We start from the raw sequence: 18,906 nt of genomic DNA, 5'->3' as shown, positions 1-18,906 counted from the left end.
ATATTCCCTATATTCCCCTGGTCAAAAGTAGCATACTATATAGAAAACAGGGTGCTATTCGGAATACAACCTGGGTCTTTCACAGTCAGAGCAGCGATGCAAAAGTACACAGCAGAACTCCTCAACGAGCCACCAGGTTGGCAGCTATATCTCACTATATTTAGTCTGCTCTCTCATCATGATGCTGGTGGGGTGGGGAAGGGGGGGGGGGACTCACAGGGAGTTGAGGCAGGTGACATCACAAATACAGTCATGTTAGCTTAGAACTGGAAGGAACAAACAACTTGATGGAGCGGAGGCGGTGATGATGATGGTGGTGGTGATAGTGCGGGGAGAGTGGGAATATGACTGTTTGGACCTAGTGCTTTTCTATTAGTTCTGGAATTACTGGCAGCATTCGAATGACGCAGGATTCTTCAGCCTTATCATACATTTGACACTTATGCTCCTCACAAGGAGTGCAACAGATGGGGTGGATGGATTTCCTCACAAGGAGTGCAACAGATGGAGCCACAACAAGAATTTTAAAACAATAAAATAACATTTATTGAGATTTAACAAAATAAATAATCTGCTGTTCAGCATAACAAACGGAGGAGGTTGTTTAATGCTTGTGAGGCAGGAGGTTACAGTTTTGGTACTTCATGGAAATAATGTGTCCATCCAAATTGCACCCTTTTTCCTATATAGTGCACCATCTTTGACTAGAGGCAGGCCCTGTTCAGAAGTAGTGCATTATATAGGAAATAGGGGACCTTTTCAGATGCAGAAAATGTAATGTCCTGGATTCTCCCTGATTTCCTAACCATCCAAACACCTTTCTTTTAAACATTCATTCCCAGTAACATCTATGTATTCTTACCAAAAAAAGTGAATTCTCCAAAACGTCATAATCAAAGAATTTAGTGTTTGATACGACATACATACTGTATTAAAATAATAACATCGGGAGATGAGCATTCTTGTCATTGCTAACTTAGTAATTGCCTCAAGAGTTATGCAAATTATTGTTGCTTGTTTAAGCCTTATTAAGTTAAATCAAAGAATGTTGAGTTCACCAACAAATATAATCTAAGGGCTCAATAGTGTTAACATATTAACATCCAAACCCACCCCTCTAAATTAACATAGTTTCAGTGGGTGTCAGTGACAGTTGCTGCAGTATTGGAAGAAAAAGGCCTCTGAACCTGATTATCTTCTCTGTACACATTGCATTTATCATCTAACGGTCAACACTCAAATTAGTGACACTTTGTAAAACCAATCTTTAACGGCAGTGTCATAACAGATACTTATCCTAATCTCAGTGACAACCTTGTATCAACAGAACGAAAATAGCACCAAAAGTTAGTCATGATATCAACATTTTGCATCCATTGTCCTGGGGGCGGGGTGGGGGAGGAGGGGATTATGGGGATTGGGATTATGTTCAAAGTGGGCAAACTGAGATATTGTCACATCAGTGTGTGACATACCTCCTACATTTGTGTAAGTGTTACCGTAGCCCTGTGGATGCATGTGGCTAATGCCCCCGCAGGAGTGTTTGGGCACACTATATACAGAGGTAAAGTTGTAGAGTGCCTATCCCTCAATTTCAGTACTGGAAGGCCATAGTATTAGAAGGTTTATGATGTTTTACCTCTCCCTGAACCACCCGATTCAGCCAGTCATGGGCTCCGTCCCAAATAATACCCTATTCCCTATATAATGCACTGCTTCTGACCAGAGTTCTGATCAAAAGTAGTGCACTATTTAGGGAATTGGGTGTCATTTGGGATCCAAAATTGATTTAGATTGGAATGATTCATTCCACCTCCCCTCCCCAGTACTTCCAAGTGTCAATGGTTTAAGTACAGATGGAAAGCCTGCTGAGTTGTGCCCTCCAAGATCCGAGTGGAGCTGAGAGGCAGGGTTGTTGATGGGTTCTCAGGATGATGAGTGGTTGGTTTCACTACTTTCCCCTGTGGTCCGAGTCATCTTTGGTGCTGCCAGGGCTGCTGCTGCGGCACACTGCTATCGAGCCCCTCCTCTCCACCTTGACCTCAAAGTCTGGAAGAGGAACGATAAGGGCTGTTAGCCTATATGGCCGACTGAGACAATATGATGACAATACATTATTACTCCCCCTAAACATTTGATTGGTATAGAGTACTTCACTTAATCAAAATAATACAAGGGGAAATACAACACCATGCAACTATGGTAGCACTATTTAATATTTGAAATGTAATATGTCAAGAACTTGAATTTAAATGTCAAGGGTTTTGTCTGCCAAAATGTGAACCCACTTATAAGCTAATAGGATAATACTGTAGATGGAGTCAGTACAGTCAGAGAAGACAAGTCATGTTGCCTTGAGTTAGTGTGAGAGAAATGGAGAAGGAAACCAGAGTGAGTGAGAAGAACAACGGACGACGGAGGGGAAGTGAGAGGGAGACCGACGTCATAGAGAGATGAAACATGTCATTTTGGTTGTTTTTCCCCTCTACTTAAGAAGTCGAGGAAGAGGTAGGAAAAAAAGCCTGTGCCATTTCCCTGCCCACAGGTTTTTATTTTTGTTCTCTGTCGCCTGGTGAGTCAATGCAACGCCCCTCCAATTACCACCCACTTCTTAGCCCCCTCTCTCAATCCATCCCGCCCTTCAGCCCACACGCCTAACACAATGTGACGTCAGCTGGTGAGGAGTGAGGGGGAGGGGGGGTTCCGCTTCTACTGCCCCCACAGCACTTCCTCTGGCCCCCCACCATTATTCATTCTCTCTCTCTCTCTCTCTCTCTCTCTCTCTCTCTCTCTCTCTCTCTCTCTTTCTTTCTATCTCCCACTCTTTCTCTCCCACTCTCTCTCTCTGTCACCCTGTATCTTCTCCACCCTGCCTACTGTGACAGCTCAGTACTACTGCACAGTAGCTTTATTAACATCTCAATGGCTTCACTTTCACATTTTAATGATGAGTGACAAAATGTGACGAGGAAAGGGTTAAGTACAATCATTTTAAGTGTCGCTATTATTAACATACACTAGAAGACCTCATGGTAATTTGACTGTACTAACATCCATGTCAACTTTCAGTATGACTTTCTAATCTAAACTGTAGCTGGATGCTGCCTCCTCAGCCTCCCCTCTCTATTCCCCAACTAATTTCTCTCCTTTAGTTCTTCTCCAGTCCCAGCTAGAGAAACAGCTCCGGATAGTGGGAGGCATCACCCTAGACAACAATACTGGCTACAGGGGCAGTATGTTAAAGTGATCATGTAGGTTTGTCAAATGTTTTCATACCTCGAAAGTGGTTTAATATCAGGAGACAATGTCCTAGTCAATGTCCCAGGACATTTGTTGAGTTGATTTAGCTCGATTCTGCTCTATGTCTCAAACTCAAATGAATAGGAAAGATAGGCACCGTTTAAAAATGATGAAATTAGACAATGCCTATCTTTCCAATTCAATTGAGATAGAGACATGCAGCCGAATCTACACAACAAATGTTGTGGGATAGACTCGTCTCAACATAACACACATTTTTAGGCATGAAAAAGTCAAACTATCACTTTAAGAGTGTTAGCATGATAACTCTTGAATGATAATGTTTGTAAGCCATTATTCAGAAAGTCACCTGTGGTATGTGTCCCCTCTGACCTAAGGCTGATCTTGCCAGCTCGGTCATGTGACACCATCTTAGCCAATCGCAGCCCCTCATCCATGAGCGTTTGTTGCATGAGATGGCGACTCCAGTTGGCAGGGATGGAGGTGTCGGTGGGGGGGCGGGGGGATGGAGATTGGTTGCACTGTGAGGCTACGTCTATTAAGACAGACAGGGTTAGGTGTAAATGTCATTTTGAACCAATCACATATAGCTGCTTCTTGACAAGACTACGCTGCGTCAAGAATGGCATCCTATTCCCTATGTAATGTACTACGTTTGACCAGGGCCCATAGGGCTCTATATAGATAATAGGGTACCATTTGGGACATAGCTGGACACTACAGAAAACAGGAACTATTATCAATAGTGCTTTGTAGTCAGTGGCGCTCTGTGACATTTAGAGAAACACATAAAGAATGTCTGGGAATGAAATATGATTAAGTGACACTTACTGTACAAGATCAGTGCTAAATGTGTTCAACAATTACTGTATTTACATGCAAGACTTACTGTCTTGAGCTGATATACATACTAGTGTTAAAGAAAATATATTTGGATCTGGACACTGTATGTACAGTTGAAGTCAGAAGTTTACATACACCTTAGCCAAATACATTTAAACTCAGTTTTTCACAACATTTTTTTTTCCTGACATTTAATCCTAGTAAAAATTCCCTGTCTTAGGTCAGTTGGGATCACCACTTTATTTTAAGAATGTGAAATGTCAGAATAATTGTCACGACTCCTACCGAAGGTGGCTCCCCTTCCCGTTCGGGTGGCGCTCGGCGGTCGTCGTCGCCGGCCTACTAGCTGCCACTGATTCTTTCCTCCCCCTCCTTGTATGTTTATTGGTTACACCTGTTATGTATTTTGGTGATTAGTTGGGCTTTATTAGCCAGCCGGCCCGCCTGATCTTTGTGCGGGATTGTTTGTGTGACATTTGTGCCCGTTTGAGGTTAACGTGTTTTTTCCCTGTTTGTGGGTTTTGCTGGACTGTTTTAGGCCCCGTGTTTGGGGCATTTGTTTTTGTGAGCGCCCAGTGTTTCGTGGGGTGGCTTATGTTCACCGTTTGTGCATTAAAGAGCACTACCCTGAACTCTCTGTTTCCTGCGCCTGACTTCGCACCCACTACACCCAGAGCGTTACAATAATAGTAGAGAGAGTGATTATTTCAGATTTTATTTCTTTCATCACATTCCGAGTGGGTCAGAAGTTTACATACACTAAATTAGTATTTGGTAGCATTGCCTTTAAATTGTTCAACTTGGGTCAAACGTTTCAGATAGCTTTCCACCAGCTTCCCAGCTTTTTTGGCCCATTCCTCCTGACAGAGCTGGTGTAACTGAGTCAGGTTTGTCGGCCTCCTTGCTCGCACACGCTTTTTCAGGTCTGCCCACAAATTTTCTATAGGATTGAGGTCAGGGCTTTGTGATGGCCACTCCAATACCTTGACTTTGTAGTCCATAAGCCATTTTGCCACAACTTTGGAAGTACAGAGACAAAGTAGAATCTCAATTCAACGGCTCAGACACAAGAGGCATGTGGCAGGGTCTACAGTCAATCACGGACTACAGGAAGAAATCCAGCCCAGTCACGGACCAGGATGTCCTGCTCCCAGGCAGACTAAACAACTTTTTTGCCCGCTTTGAGGACAATACAGTGCCACTGACACGGCCGGCAACGAAAACATGCGGTCTCTCCTTCACTGCAGCCGAGGTGAGTAAGACATTTAAACGTGTTAACCCTCGCAAGGCTGCAGGCCCAGACGGCATCCCCAGCCGCGCCCTCAGAGCATGCGCAGACCAGCTGGCCGGTGTGTTTACGGACATATTCAATCAATCCCTATACCAGTCTGCTGTTCCCACATGCTTCAAGAGGGCCACCATTGTTCCTGTTCCCAAGAAAGCTAAGGTAACTGAGCTAAACGACTACCGCCCCGTAGCACTCACTTCCGTCATCATGAAGTGCTTTGAGAGACTAGTCAAGGACCATATCACCTCCACCCTACCTGACACCCTAGACCCACTCCAATTTGCTTACCGCCCAAATAGGTCCACAGACGATGCAATCTCAACCACACTGCACACCGCCCTAACCCATCTGGACAAGAGGAATACCTATGTGAGAATGCTGTTCATTGACTACAGCTCGGCATTCAACACCATAGTACCCTCCAAGCTCGTCATCAAGCTCGAGACCCTGGGTCTCGACCCCGCCCTGTGCAACTGGGTACTGGACTTCCTGACGGGCCGCCCCCAGGTGGTGAGGGTAGGCAACAACATCTCCTCCCCGCTGATCCTCAACACTGGGGCCCCACAAGGGTGCGTTCTGAGCCCTCTCCTGTACTCCCTGTTCACCCACGACTGCGTGGCCACGCACGCCTCCAACTCAATCATCAAGTTTGCGGACGACACAACAGTGGTAGGCTTGATTACCAACAACGACGAGACGGCCTACAGGGAGGAGGTGAGGGCCCTCGGAGTGTGGTGTCAGGAAAATAACCTCACACTCAACGTCAACAAAACTAAGGAGATGATTGTGGACTTCAGGAAACAGCAGAGGGAACACCCCCCTATCCACATCGATGGAACAGTAGTGGAGAGGGTAGCAAGTTTTAAGTTCCTCGGCATACACATCACAGACAAACTGAATTGGTCCACTCACACAGACAGCATTGTGAAGAAGGCGAAGCAGCGCCTCTTCAACCTCAGGAGGCTGAAGAAATTTGGCTTGTCACCAAAAGCACTCACAAACTTCTACAGATGCACAATCGAGAGCATCCTGGCGGGCTGTATCACCGCCTGGTACGGCAACTGCTCCGCCCTCAACCGTAAGGCTCTCCAGAGGGTGGTGAGGTCTGCACAACGCATCACCGGGGGCAAACTACCTGCCCTCCAGGACACCTACACCACCCGATGTCACAGGAAGGCCATAAAGATCATCAAGGACATCAACCACCCGAGCCACTGCCTGTTCACCCCGCTATCATCCAGAAGGCGAGGTCAGTACAGGTGCATCAAAGCTGGGACCGAGAGACTGAAAAACAGCTTCTATCTCAAGGCCATCAGACTGTTAAACAGCCACCACTAACATTGAGTGGCTGCTGCCAACACACTGACACTGACTCAACTCCAGCCACTTTAATAATGGGAATTGATGGGAAATGATGTAAATATATCACTAGCCACTTTAAACAATGCTACCTTATATAATGTTACTTACCCTACATTATTCATCTCATATGCATACGTATATACTGTACTCTATATCATCGACTGTATCCTTATGTAATACATGTATCACTAGCCACTTTAAACTATGCCACTTTGTTTACATACTCATCTCATTTGTACATACTGTACTCGATACCATCTACTGTATCTTGCCTATGCTGCTCTGTACCATCACTCATTCATATATCCTTATGTACATATTCTTTATCCCCTTACACTGTGTACAAGACAGTAGTTTTGGAATTGTTAGTTAGATTACTTGTTGGTTATTACTGCATTGTCGGAACTAGAAGCACAAGCATTTCGCTACACTCGCATTAACATCTGCTAACCATGTGTATGTGACAAATAAAATTTGATTTGATTTGATTTGATGCTTGGGGTCATTGTCCATTTGGAAGACCCATTTGTGACCAAGCTTTAATTTCCTGACTGATGTCTTGAGATGTTGCTTCAATATATCCACATAACTTCCCTCCTCATGATGCCATCTATTTTGTGAAGTGCACCAGTCCCTCCTGCAGCAAAGCACCCCCACAACATGATGCTGCTACCCCCATGCTTCACAGTTGGGATGGTGTTCTTCGGCTTTGAAGAATCCCCCTTTTTCCTCCAAACATAACAATGGTCATTATGGCCAAACAGTTCTATTTTTGTTTCATCAGACCAGAGGACATTTCTCCAAAAAGTACGATCTTTGTCCCCATGTGCAGTTGCAAACCGTAGTCTGGCTTTTTTATGGCGGTTTTGGAGCAGTGGCTTCTTCCTTGCTGAGCGGCCTTTCAGGTTATGTCGATACAGGACTAGTTTTTACTGTGGATATAGATACTTTTGTACCTGTTGCCTCCAGCATCTTCACAAGCATCTTCACAAGGTCCTTTTCTAGGATTGATTTGCACTTTTCGCACCAAAGTACTTTCATCTCTAGGAGACAGAACGCGTCTCCTTCCTGAGCGGTATGACGGTTGCATGGTCCCATGGTGTTTATACTTGCGTACTATTGTTTGTACAGATGAACGTGGTACCTTCAGGTATTTGGAAATTGCTCCCAAGGATGAACCAGACTTGTGGAGGTCTACAATTTTTTTCTGAGGTCTTTGCTGATTTCTTTTGATTTTCCCATGATGTCAAGCGAAGAGGCACTGAGTTTGAAGGTAAGCCTTGAAATACATCCACAGGCACACCTCCAATTGACTCAAATGATGTCAATTAGCCTATCAGAAGGTCCTAAAGCCATGACATAATTTTCTGGAATTGTCCAAGCTGTTTAAAGGCTCAGTCAACTTAGTGTATGTAAACTTCTGACCCACTGGAATTGTGATAGAGTGAATTATAAGTGAAATAATCTGTCTGTAAACAATTGTTGGAAAATGTACTTGTGTCATGCACAAATTAGATGTCCTAACTGACTTGCCAAAGTGTAGTTTGTTAATTAACAAGAAATGTGTGGAGTGGTTGAAAAACAAGTTTTAATGACTCCACCCTAAGTGTAGGTAAACTTCCGACTTCAACGGTACCTTGTGTTAAGCTGTCCAGACTCTCTCCTGATAAGCTGTCCTCGTCAGCCCTCTGGGACACGCCCTCTGAACCCTCCACACCATGGAGAGAGGACACACATTCTGACACTATCACCTGAAACACACACCAAATGTCATAGTGTGTGTGTGTTACAATGCAATTACTACTGAAATGTACTAATGGCATACAATTGATATATAGCATAGAGCTGATTGAAAAGTATCTATGGTATAAATTACAGTGTATGAATTTTTGCAATTTCATTGATTTATTCTAATTACAGCTTATTCATTGTCTACCAATGCTGTATGGATCAACATGATACTAATATTACGTTGACAAAACAGCTTTTGTAGACACACTAACAAATTAAAATAGAGTTTGATATAGTTTTAAATCTTTCTTGTTAGGGGTTCAGAGACTTTAGCCCACTCACCTCATGTTTCACTCTCTTTTGGGATGATAAACTGCAGTCATCTGCACTTGTTCTGTAATAAGATAAATAAATAATAAAGTAAAAGAGCAATCCTCTTGTGCAAACTCCAGGATTCATTTGGCCCTGCTGTCTGTTAGTTCATTAGCAAGTAGTAGCTCATTATATCCAATTAAAATATACAGAATAAAAATATAAACACAACATGCAAATTGTTGGTCCCATGTTTCATGAGCTAAAATGAAAAATCCCAGAAATGTTCCATATGCACAAAAAGCTTATTTCTCTCCAATTTTGTGGACAAATTTGTTTACACAACCGTTAGTGAGCATTTCTCCTTTGTCAAGATAATCCATCCACCTGACAGGTAAGGCATATCAAGAAGTTGATTAAACAGCATGATCATTACACAGGTTCACCTTGTGCTGGGGACAATAAAAGGCTTCTAAAATGTGCAGTTGTGTTACACAACACAATGCCACAGATGTCTCAAGTTTTGAGGGAGCGTGCAATTAGCATGCTGACTGCATGAATGTCCACCACAGCTTTTGCCAGAGAATGTAATGTTCATTTCTCGACCATAAGCCGCCTCCAACTTCGTTTTAGAGAATTTGGCACTACGTCCAACCTGCCTCACAACCTCAGGCTACATGTAACCACGTCAGCCCAGGACCTCCATATCCGGCTTCTTTACCTACAGGATCATCTGAGACTAGGCACCCGTACAGCTGATGAAATGTAGGAATATTTATTTCTGTAATAAAGCCCTTTTGTGGGGAAAAGCAAATTCTTATTGGCTGGGCCTGGCTCCCCTGCCCAGTCATGTGAAATCCATAAATTATGGCCTAATAAATGTATTTAAATTGACTGATTTCCTTCTATGAACTGTAACTCCGTAAAATCTTAGAAATTGTTGCATGTTGCATTCATATTTTTGTTCAGTATATAAAAACTGATGTTGTGTAACCAAAACTTGAGGCTATGTGACTAACAGTAAACACATACATTATTAATTGATTTTGAAAGATATACAAAAAAATCTTATTGATTATATGAGACGCTTGAGTTTTTGAATGTGCTTTCATTTAGCTGATCACAAAGTATGACTTTGTTTTGGAGTGGGTGCACTGACTGCAGTGCTGTCTGATGAGTAGCATGACCTTGGCCAGCCTTAGCTATGTGTGCTAAGTGTATAAGTCTCTCTATATTTGGGTTTCCCTGTGTGCATCCGAAATGGCACCCTATTCCCTACAGATGTAGGATCTTAATTTGAGCCAGTTTGCTTCAGCAGGAACATAATCCTGCAGTAACAGCAAATGTGAATTATTATGTGGATTATAATGAATGAACATTTTTGTATGGGGTTGATTAATTTTTCATTGTGGAAAATCAAGTCAGAATTCTCTAAGTGGAAATTTCTAACTTTAGATGCCTTTTTAAAACTCAAATACACTAAAAGTTAGTTTTTCTGCTATGCAGGAAAATTCTCAGCAACAAAAGAGTGATCAAATTAAGATCCTACTTTTGACCAGGGCCCATAGGGGACACAGACTAGTTGTAGAGGAAGAGACAGAAGGTGAGAGGGTGGGAAGGTCATCAGACGGGGGTGGGGAACCCCTAAACAGTGGAACCTCGTGCCCTTACCTGGCATGCTTGAGTGTGGAGGTGTACGCGCATTCTCTTGCCACCTGTCTAGCCAATGAGAAGAGCTCTACCCGTCGCAGAAGCAGAGCGTTGTCACGCATACAGAACTGGGCGGCCGCTTCATTGATGATCAGCTGAACATGAGGAGGACATCAAATAAGGTGAGAGGGGAAAGAGAACATTAGAATGATAAGAACACTATGATTTAAAAAATTATACAACCCACTGGGCAAAAACTGGTTGAATCAACGTTGTTTCCAGGTCATTTGAAAAAAAACATTTAATGTGATCACGTTGAAGCAACGAGGAAAACTGATTGGATTTGAAAAAAGTAATCAATGTAATTTTGTGGTTTTTTTCACCCAACTTTTAACCTAAATTAACCTAAATTAACCTAACATTTTTGATTGATTTCACATTGAACTCAGGTTACTTGACAATTCAAAACTAGATGTTGAACTGACGTCTGTGCCCAGTAGGAATGCTCAAGCCTCACACATATATTAGTACACAGATAACTCTATTAGTGGAAACACTGATGCCCTCACCTCGTGGTGTGTGAGCTGCTTGCCCTCCCTCCTCTTGGAGTCGAAGCGGCCGTAGATGAGGCTGTACTTGCGGATCTCCTCCTCCTTGGCCATGTCCTGGGGTGCCATCTTGAAGATGTGGCCCACCGTCTTGGCCATCTTCTTGTTCATCCTAAGGAGTGTCTTCAACTCTCTGGAGTCCGACCTGGGCAGGGTCCTCAGGAGCCTGTCCACGCTCTCCCCCACTGCCTGTGTCGTCTCCCCGTCCAGCTGGCCCCCAGGCCAGGCTGAGAGGACCACCGGGGAGAGGGAGGAGGAGGAGGCTGGGGGCGTGGAGGGACCTGGGGTACGAGGGGGGATTAGAGGTGGGCTGGGCTGCTCCTCGTCCACCCCTGAGGCTGAGACCGAGCCACTGTTCCCATCCGGCTCTGGGCTGAGCCAGTGGGGGTCCATTGGGGACAGCTTGCCCCTGTAGTGGGTGTCCGGGGGCTGTGGCGAGGCCTGGGAGCAGGGACTTCTGGGGCTCCCGCTGTGCATAGGGGTGAGGCACGCCCTGTCCTCCCTGTCGAACGGCGACCCTGGCTGTCCATTGCTCAGGGACTTCCTGGGTCCGCTGGAGGCAGTTCCGCAGGCACCTGTCCCATCCACCTTGAACAGCGGGATGCCGCCCAGGGGCACGTTGGCCAGGGGCTGGTTGAAGAGGGTCGGGTTGGCTGCCCAGTCGCGGAGGGCCTTCTGTAGACGGCGCACGTGCAGTGGCTTGGTCGCCATGCCGACCAGCGCCATGATCTCCAGGAACTCATCCTCTGCAGCCTCACAGAGCTGCTGCAAGTCGTCGCCGCCCTGCTGGATGAAGGTGTCGTAGTAGGCCAACAGGTTGGCCCTCTGCAGCACCCGGTACAGCTGCAGCTCGCCCAGCATACGTGGCAGAGACATGGCGTAGGACTGTAGACAGGAAAGAAGGAACAGACCGGAGGAGAGTTACTCAAGACTCCACTTAAGTTTAATAAATGTCTCATCAATGGAAGGAGAAAACAGTTATGATGTATTGTGTTGTGTGGACAGAATGCTTTATTAATTTGTTTGCTACATGGAATAATCCTTCCTCCCTCCTCCATTCTCTCTCCCTGCTTCTTTACCTCCCTACCCCTCTCTCATCCATCGCTCCCTCCTCGCTCTCAATCCCCTTCCTCCTTCACCATCTCCCTCTCTCCCCTTCCCCACTCTCATCTGTCTTTCTCTCTCCCATCTCCACCTCTCTCTCTCGCTCTCTCTCCTCTCTCAAAGCACAGACATGATATTGAAGCATAAATATGTGTCAAGAGAATTGACACAAGTCAATATACATAGCATTCAATGCAAAAGGATATTCAGGCAGACAGACAGATTCTAACCTCAACCATAAACCTAACCCTAGCTTCATGTCCACACCTTGGCTCAACCCTAACCCTAGCCATGGGTTGAAGTTGAAGTTGAAGTTGAAGTTGGAGTTAGAGTTGAGCTTGGATGTGGACAAGAAGTTAGGGTTATGGCTAGGGTTACGGTTGAGCCAATATGTGGAGATTAAGTGAGGGTTAGTGTAGGGTTGAGCCAGGAATGGACATGAAGCTAGGGTTATACTCTTAGAAAAAATGGTTCCAAAAGGGTTCTTCGGCAATCCCCAGAGGAGAGCACTTTTTGGTTCCAGGTATAACTATTTTGGGTTCCATGAAGAACCCTCTGTGTTAAAGGTTCTACATGGAACTCAAAAGGGTTCTACCTGGAACCAATAGGATTCTACTTGGAACCAAAATGGGTTCTTCAAAGAGTCATCTTATAGGGACAGCCAAAGAATAGCACCCATGGAAAAGGGTTTTGGTTAGGTTAAGGGTTGAGCCGGGATGTGGACATGAAGCTAGAATTAGGGTTAGGCCCTAGACATCACCCTAACCCTAATCCAATTAACAATACATGTATTTGCCCCTACCCCCACTACATGGCAGAAAGGTAGGGTTAATGTGTTTTTGAGTGACATCGGCGGTTGATCCTAGAAACACAATTCACATATGGGATCATTCAGCAGACGCTCCCGATGAACACAAGCCTACACCTGACCGAGGGACCGCCATGATCCGGCAAATGAAAGTTAAAGTCAATGGATGGGGAGATAAAGAGGAGGTAGAGAGAGAGAAAGAGGGAGGCAAAGAGGGAGAGAGAAGGAGGGAGGAAGAGAAAGAGAGAAGAGAGAGAGCGAGAAGGAGAGGGGGATAAGAGAAAAGAGAGGGAGACATGTCTGTCATGTCTGTCTGTCTGTCTGTGAGTTTATACAGTGCCTTCAGAAACCCCTTGACTTATTCCACATTTTGCTGTTACAGCTTGAATAACAAATGCATTAAATATATTTTTTCTCACCCATCTACACACAAAGTGAAAACATGTTTTTTCACATTTTTACAAATGTATTGAAAATTAAATACGGAAATATGAACATACAGTTGAAGTTGGACGTTCACATACACTTACGTTAGAGTCATTAAAACCGCACATTTCTTGTTAACAAACTATACTTTGGCAAGTTATTTAGGACATCTACTTTGTGCATTACACAAGTAATTTTTCCAACAATTGTTTACAGACAGGATATTTCACTTATAGTTCACTGTATCACAATTCCAGTGGGTCAGAAGTTTACATACACTAAGTTGACTGTGCCTTTAAACAGCTTGGAAAATTCCAGAAAATTATGTCATGGCTTTAGAAGCTTCTGATAGGCTAATTGACATCATTTGAGTCAATTGGAGGTGTGCCTGTGGATGTATTTCAAGGCCTACCTTCAAGGCCTACTCAGTGCTTCTTTGCTTGACATCATGGTAAAAAAGGAAAAAGAAATTGTAGATATCCGCAAGTCTGGTTAATCCTTGGGAGCAATTTCCAAATACCTGAAGGTACCACGTTCATCTGTACAAACAATAGAACGCAAGTATAAACAAACACCATGGGACAACACAGCCTTCATACCACTCAGGAAGGAGACGCGTTCTGTCTCCTAGAGATGAAAGTACTTTGGTGTAAAAAGTGCAAATCAATCCCAGAACAAGGACCTTGTGAAGATGCTGGAGGGAACAGGTACAAAAGTATCTATATCCACAGTAAAATGAGTCCTATATCGACATAACCTGAAAGGCCGCTCGAGCAAGGAAGAAGCCACTCCTCCAAAACCGCCATAAAAAAGCCAGACTACAGTTTGCAACTGCACATGAGGACAAAGATTGTATTTTTTTGGAGAAATGTCCTCTGGTCTGATGAAACAAAAATAGAACTGTTTGGCCATAATGACCATAGTTATGTTTGGAGGAAAAGGGGGAGGCTTGCAAGCCAAAGAACACCATCCCAACTGTGAAGCATGGGGGTGGCAGCATCATGTTGTGGGGGTGCTTTGCTGCAGGAGGGACTGGTGCACTTCACAAAATAGATGGCATCATGAGGAAGGACAATTATGTGGATATATTGAAGCAACATCAAGACATCAGTCAGGAAGTTAAAGCTTGATCGCAAATGGGTCTTCCAAATGGACAATGACCCCAAGCATACTTGCAAAATTGTGGCAAAATGGCTTAAGGACAACAAAGTCGAGGTATTGGAGTGGCCATTGCAAAGCCCTGACCTCAATCCCATAGAAAATGTGTGGGCAGAACTGAAAAAGCATGTGCGAACAAGGAGGCCTACAAACCTGACTCAGTTACACCAGCTCTGTCAGGAGGAATGTGCCAAAATTCACCCAATTTATTGTGGGAAGCTTGTGGAAGGCTACCTGAAATGTTTGACCCAAGTTAAACAATTTAAAGGTAATTCTACCAAATACTAATTGAGTGTATGTAAACTTCTGACCCACTCGGAATGTGAAAAATGCTGAAATAAATAATTCTCTCTACTATTATTCTGACATTTCACATTCTTAAAATAAAGTGATGATCCTAATTGACCTAAAATAGGGAATTTTACTAGGATTAAATGTCAGGAATTGTGAAAAACGGAGTTTAAAAGTATTTGGCTAAGTATGTAAACTTCCAACTTTAACTGTAGGTATTCACACCCCTGAGTCAATACATGTTAGAATCAACATTGGCAGCAATTACAGCTGTGAGTCTTTCTGTGAGTCTCTAAGAGCTTTGCACACCTGGATTGTACAATATTTGCACATTAATATTTTTTTTGTTCTTCAAGACTGTGAAGCTGGTTGTTGATCATTGCTCGACAGCCATTTTCAAATCTTACCAAAGAGTTTAGCCGATTTTAGGCAAAACTCAATATCATTCAATGCTGTCTTGGTAAGCAACTCCAGTGTATATTTGGCCTTGTGTTTTAGGTTCTTGTCCTGCTGAAAGGGGAATTTGTTTCTGTGTCTGTTGGAAAGCAGACTGAACCAGGTTTTCCTTTAGGATTTTTCCTGTGCTTAGTGCTATTCCGTTTATTTTTATCCTAAAAAAAGGCTTCCTACTTTTCACTCTGTCATGTAGGTTAGTATTATGGAGTAACTACAATGTTGTTTTTCCATCCTCAGTTTTCTCCGATCACAGCCATTAAACTCTAACTGTTTTAAAGTCACCATTGGCCTCATTGTGAAATCCCTGAAGGGTTTCCTTCCTCTGAGTTAGGAAGGATGCCTATACCTTTGTAGTGACTGGGTGTATTGATAGACCAGCCGAAGTGTAATTACTAACTTCCCCAGGCTCAAAGGGATATTCAATGTCTGCTTGTTTTTTTAAATCTACAAATAAGTGCCCATTGCAAGGCATTGGAAATCCTCCCGGGTCTTTGTGGTTGAATCTGTGTTTGAAATTCACTGCTCGATTGAGGGACCTTGCAGATAATTGTATGTGTGGGGTACAAGGATGAGGTAGTCATTCAAAAATCATGTTAACCTTTTACTGCAAAATCTGTGTGTTCTTGGTAGTCTTAAACAAATCTACTTTGAAACAAAAGTATAAACCTCACACATGGTTATGGGCTTTAAAAAAAAGAAATCTGGCAGTTGAAATGTATGACATTTTTTGTTTGCATCCCAATATGACACACATATACATCACAGAAGACGTTAGGCATTTCCTGTGTAAAAGTGTATTAATTATGAAAAATATAACATTCCACCCATGAGGCCACTAGAGGGCGATTTGGTCAGATGACTGCAGCAACAGGGTGTACCCTATTATTGCACCATGCAATTTATTATGTGAGTTAAGCAAATATTTGTTTATGGCTTGTAATAACAAAGGTGTTGAATACTTCATTTTTATGTTTTATTTTATTTCACCTTTATTTAAACAGGTAGGCTAGTTGAGAACAAGTTCTCATTTACAACTGCGACCTGGCCAAGAAAAAGCAACGCCCCATTTAAGCCCCGTGAGTGCAAAATTCGAGCTGTTTCGAATGGAAGTACCAAATTCGAGCTGTGTCTAAGGAAACCTGGGCCAGTGCAGCCCAGTTTCACAACTAGTGCCAGCTCGATTAGAATTCGGGCTGGTGGAGCCGTTACTACGCAACCACCAAACTGATCACCGCCCGATGCTGACACAATGTAGCTAGCTCGTCTGGGCTTGTTGCTGTTAGCTAGCACTTAGATAAGCAGTACTGCAGTAGTCAGACATGACACGAATCAGCACCATAGCTGGGTCCTTTATTCATTTTTTGCACTACACAAACTTTTATGAGAACAGTCAGCCCTCAAATGCTAGCAAATCAGAGTTGAAATAAGCTAGCTAGCTAGCGGGAATGTTTGCTGGCCAGGTCGTATTGAAAGCTAACATGACATCATTTCTTATTTTTGGAGGCAGTGGATAAGCAATTTGAGCTGGCCCAGCAAGGTCATGCCAACAGGGTTGATTTCAAAGTGCCAATGCAGACGGGGTTTTATTGACTCAAGACATTTCAGCTTTTCATTTTTTATTAATTCGTAAACATTTCTAAAAACACAATTCCACTTTGCCATTATGGGGTAATGTATGTAGATCAGTGACACAAAATCTCAATTGAATCCATTTTAAATTCAGACTATAACACAAGACAATTTGGAAAAAGTCAAGGGGTGGGAATACTTTCTGAAGGCACTGTATTGTATGTCTGTCTGTCTGAATTTCACCAGTTTTTGCCTAATGCTCAACCATCTTGATGCATGTTTATGTATCAATTTCGGAGGCATACAATACACAGCACATGCGTCAAGAACCATACCTTTTCGCAATGAATGCAATAAATGTATTGAGAAATTTGTCACATCTTTTGACTATCTGTTATGTTGCAGAATATCTCATATAAGAACACATGAAGTCAATATCAATCAAATGTCTTGTATAAGAAAACACTTAAGTCCATAGCATTTTTTATTTGAACCCAAATTACACATGAGAGACTTATACTAGCCTACAAAAGCCTACTTTTCCTGATAGTTTATTATTATTGATGATCACCTTTGACAACACTTCACGTGTGGGTGCCCAATCCTCTATACCTCAAATATGCAGGATGTGTTCTCCAATTACGCATGGCATTGTCATTGGAAAAATGTACAGTTTAGACATGCACAATTGTTTTGTTTTTTCAAGATCTGGGAATTAAAAATAGTTTGTTAAAAATAGTTTGTCTATTCTTATGGGAACAGAATTTGCGAGTTCATTTGATGCACAAAGCGACGGTTACGAAAATAATAATTTAAAAAACAATGACAATAATTTTAAAAACAATGACAATAGTATTAAGCGAACATCCATAGTGCAAGGCAATAACAGATGATCCATCTTTCTACGGAACTAAACACGTATGTGAAATGTAATATTTCACCATTAAAATGTAAATAACTCCAGCATAATCTCTCACCTCGTTCAAATCGTCCGATGGCTGAATTGGCAGAGGGGACCTGCGCGCACTGAGTGACCCGAATCCAGTTTTCGCGCAATCTGTTGAACCTCGTAATAGGCTAGATTATCTACAAATAAAGTTATATCAGCAATCGTAATTGTTATCTCACTTTTTACCTTATCGAAAGTCTCATCCCTCGACGACTCTTTTTTTAAAGTCCCATCCAGTCCCGTTAACTAAGTTTCCATCAATGTAAGAGATTTGATAAATACATACTTTTTAAAAAGCTATTGTACACAACCTATTGTAAATGCCTTAAATGTATTTATATAATCGCTTTATTTTCCTGTACAATCGTTATCTTTCTCACTTCTGACTGCTGTTGACACCAGCTAAATCCCATAACTCGTCTGAATTCGTTGGCAGTTATCTTCCCCCGGCGAACCGTATTGGTTGCTGGCTGCCTTTTTGCTGGTTGTGTGGGTGCGAGAAACCTGGGGGCGGACGCCATCTGACCGAAAAAGAGCTTTCCTCTCTCCCAGTAGAGAGGCGGCTTTCAAATTGGAGATGTGGGAGGCGGGGGCCTGAAATACTGAGGTTTGCTTTGTAACCCTTTCATTTTAGGATTTTATTTGCCCACTTTTCAATAAGATGCACCTGTCTAAAATGAGCCTATTAATAAAAACCGAGGACCACATAGCCTACCATTCTGCCTGGTCAGTCACAGAAATGTGTGAGGTGAGCTGTATGCTTCTATAGGCTATACTGCTAGCCTAACCTTCAATTTAATTAATCTCCTTTTATTGTACTAGAAAAGTTATTTGGGTGCTGTTTCACAAATAAATATTATTGATCTACAGCACAGTCGTAAACAATATGGACATACAGTAATAGCCTAATAGTGCGGCAGAATCATCAAGTGGTTGGCAAATGGTGAAGGACTGTTTCCGATCGTTTGGGTAAATTCTTTGCGTGACGCATGAGATAGGGGATTCCCCGATGACGCAACAGGCATCACTGTGAATTTGATTTACACTAGGTCTACAACATTGCAGTTTTTTTCATTATAAATAGGCTAAT

General features: G+C 43.0%; 1 protein-coding gene across 4 annotated transcripts; it reads right to left on the bottom strand.

The window, feature by feature from the left end:
* Positions 1–522: 522 nt before the first annotated feature.
* LOC110494166 (NGFI-A-binding protein 2) lies at positions 523–18,289 on the bottom strand. 4 transcript variants are annotated; one of them, XM_021568969.2, is made up of 8 exons: positions 18,003–18,289; positions 17,845–17,924; positions 11,017–11,940; positions 10,469–10,602; positions 8,828–8,879; positions 8,391–8,505; positions 3,611–3,796; positions 1,914–2,049 (listed from the first exon to the last, which is right to left on the bottom strand). In XM_021568969.2, exons 3-8 carry the CDS (start codon positions 11,929–11,931, stop codon positions 1,952–1,954), a joined length of 1,500 nt encoding a protein of 499 aa, XP_021424644.2. In that variant the 5' UTR covers positions 11,932–11,940; positions 17,845–17,924; positions 18,003–18,289; the 3' UTR covers positions 1,914–1,951. The 4 variants fall into 4 exon arrangements, with proteins under 4 accessions (XP_021424643.2, XP_021424646.2, XP_021424644.2 ...); XM_021568968.2 differs by having other exon boundaries at positions 523–2,049; positions 17,845–18,289; XM_021568970.2 differs by lacking the exon at positions 17,845–17,924.
* Positions 18,290–18,906: the final 617 nt, after the last annotated feature.

The sequence above is a fragment of the Oncorhynchus mykiss genome, chromosome 17 (genome assembly GCF_013265735.2).
Source record: "Oncorhynchus mykiss isolate Arlee chromosome 17, USDA_OmykA_1.1, whole genome shotgun sequence".
In the NCBI taxonomy this organism is placed as follows: domain Eukaryota; kingdom Metazoa; phylum Chordata; class Actinopteri; order Salmoniformes; family Salmonidae; genus Oncorhynchus; species Oncorhynchus mykiss.
This window is presented reverse-complemented; position numbering and strand designations above follow the sequence as displayed.

Excerpts from the sequence above, each read along its gene's own strand:
- LOC110494166 (XM_021568968.2), bottom strand. The coding sequence starts at position 11,931 with ATGTCTCTGCCACGTATGCTGGGCGAGCTGCAGCTGTACCGGGTGCTG. Across the intron at positions 8,506-8,827 it reads AAAAGAGAGTGAAACATGAG|GTGATAGTGTCAGAATGTGT; the intron begins GTGAGTGGGCTA and ends TGTGTGTTTCAG. Across the intron at positions 3,797-8,390 it reads TCTGGACAGCTTAACACAAG|ACGTAGCCTCACAGTGCAAC; the intron begins GTACCGTTGAAG and ends CTGTCTTAATAG.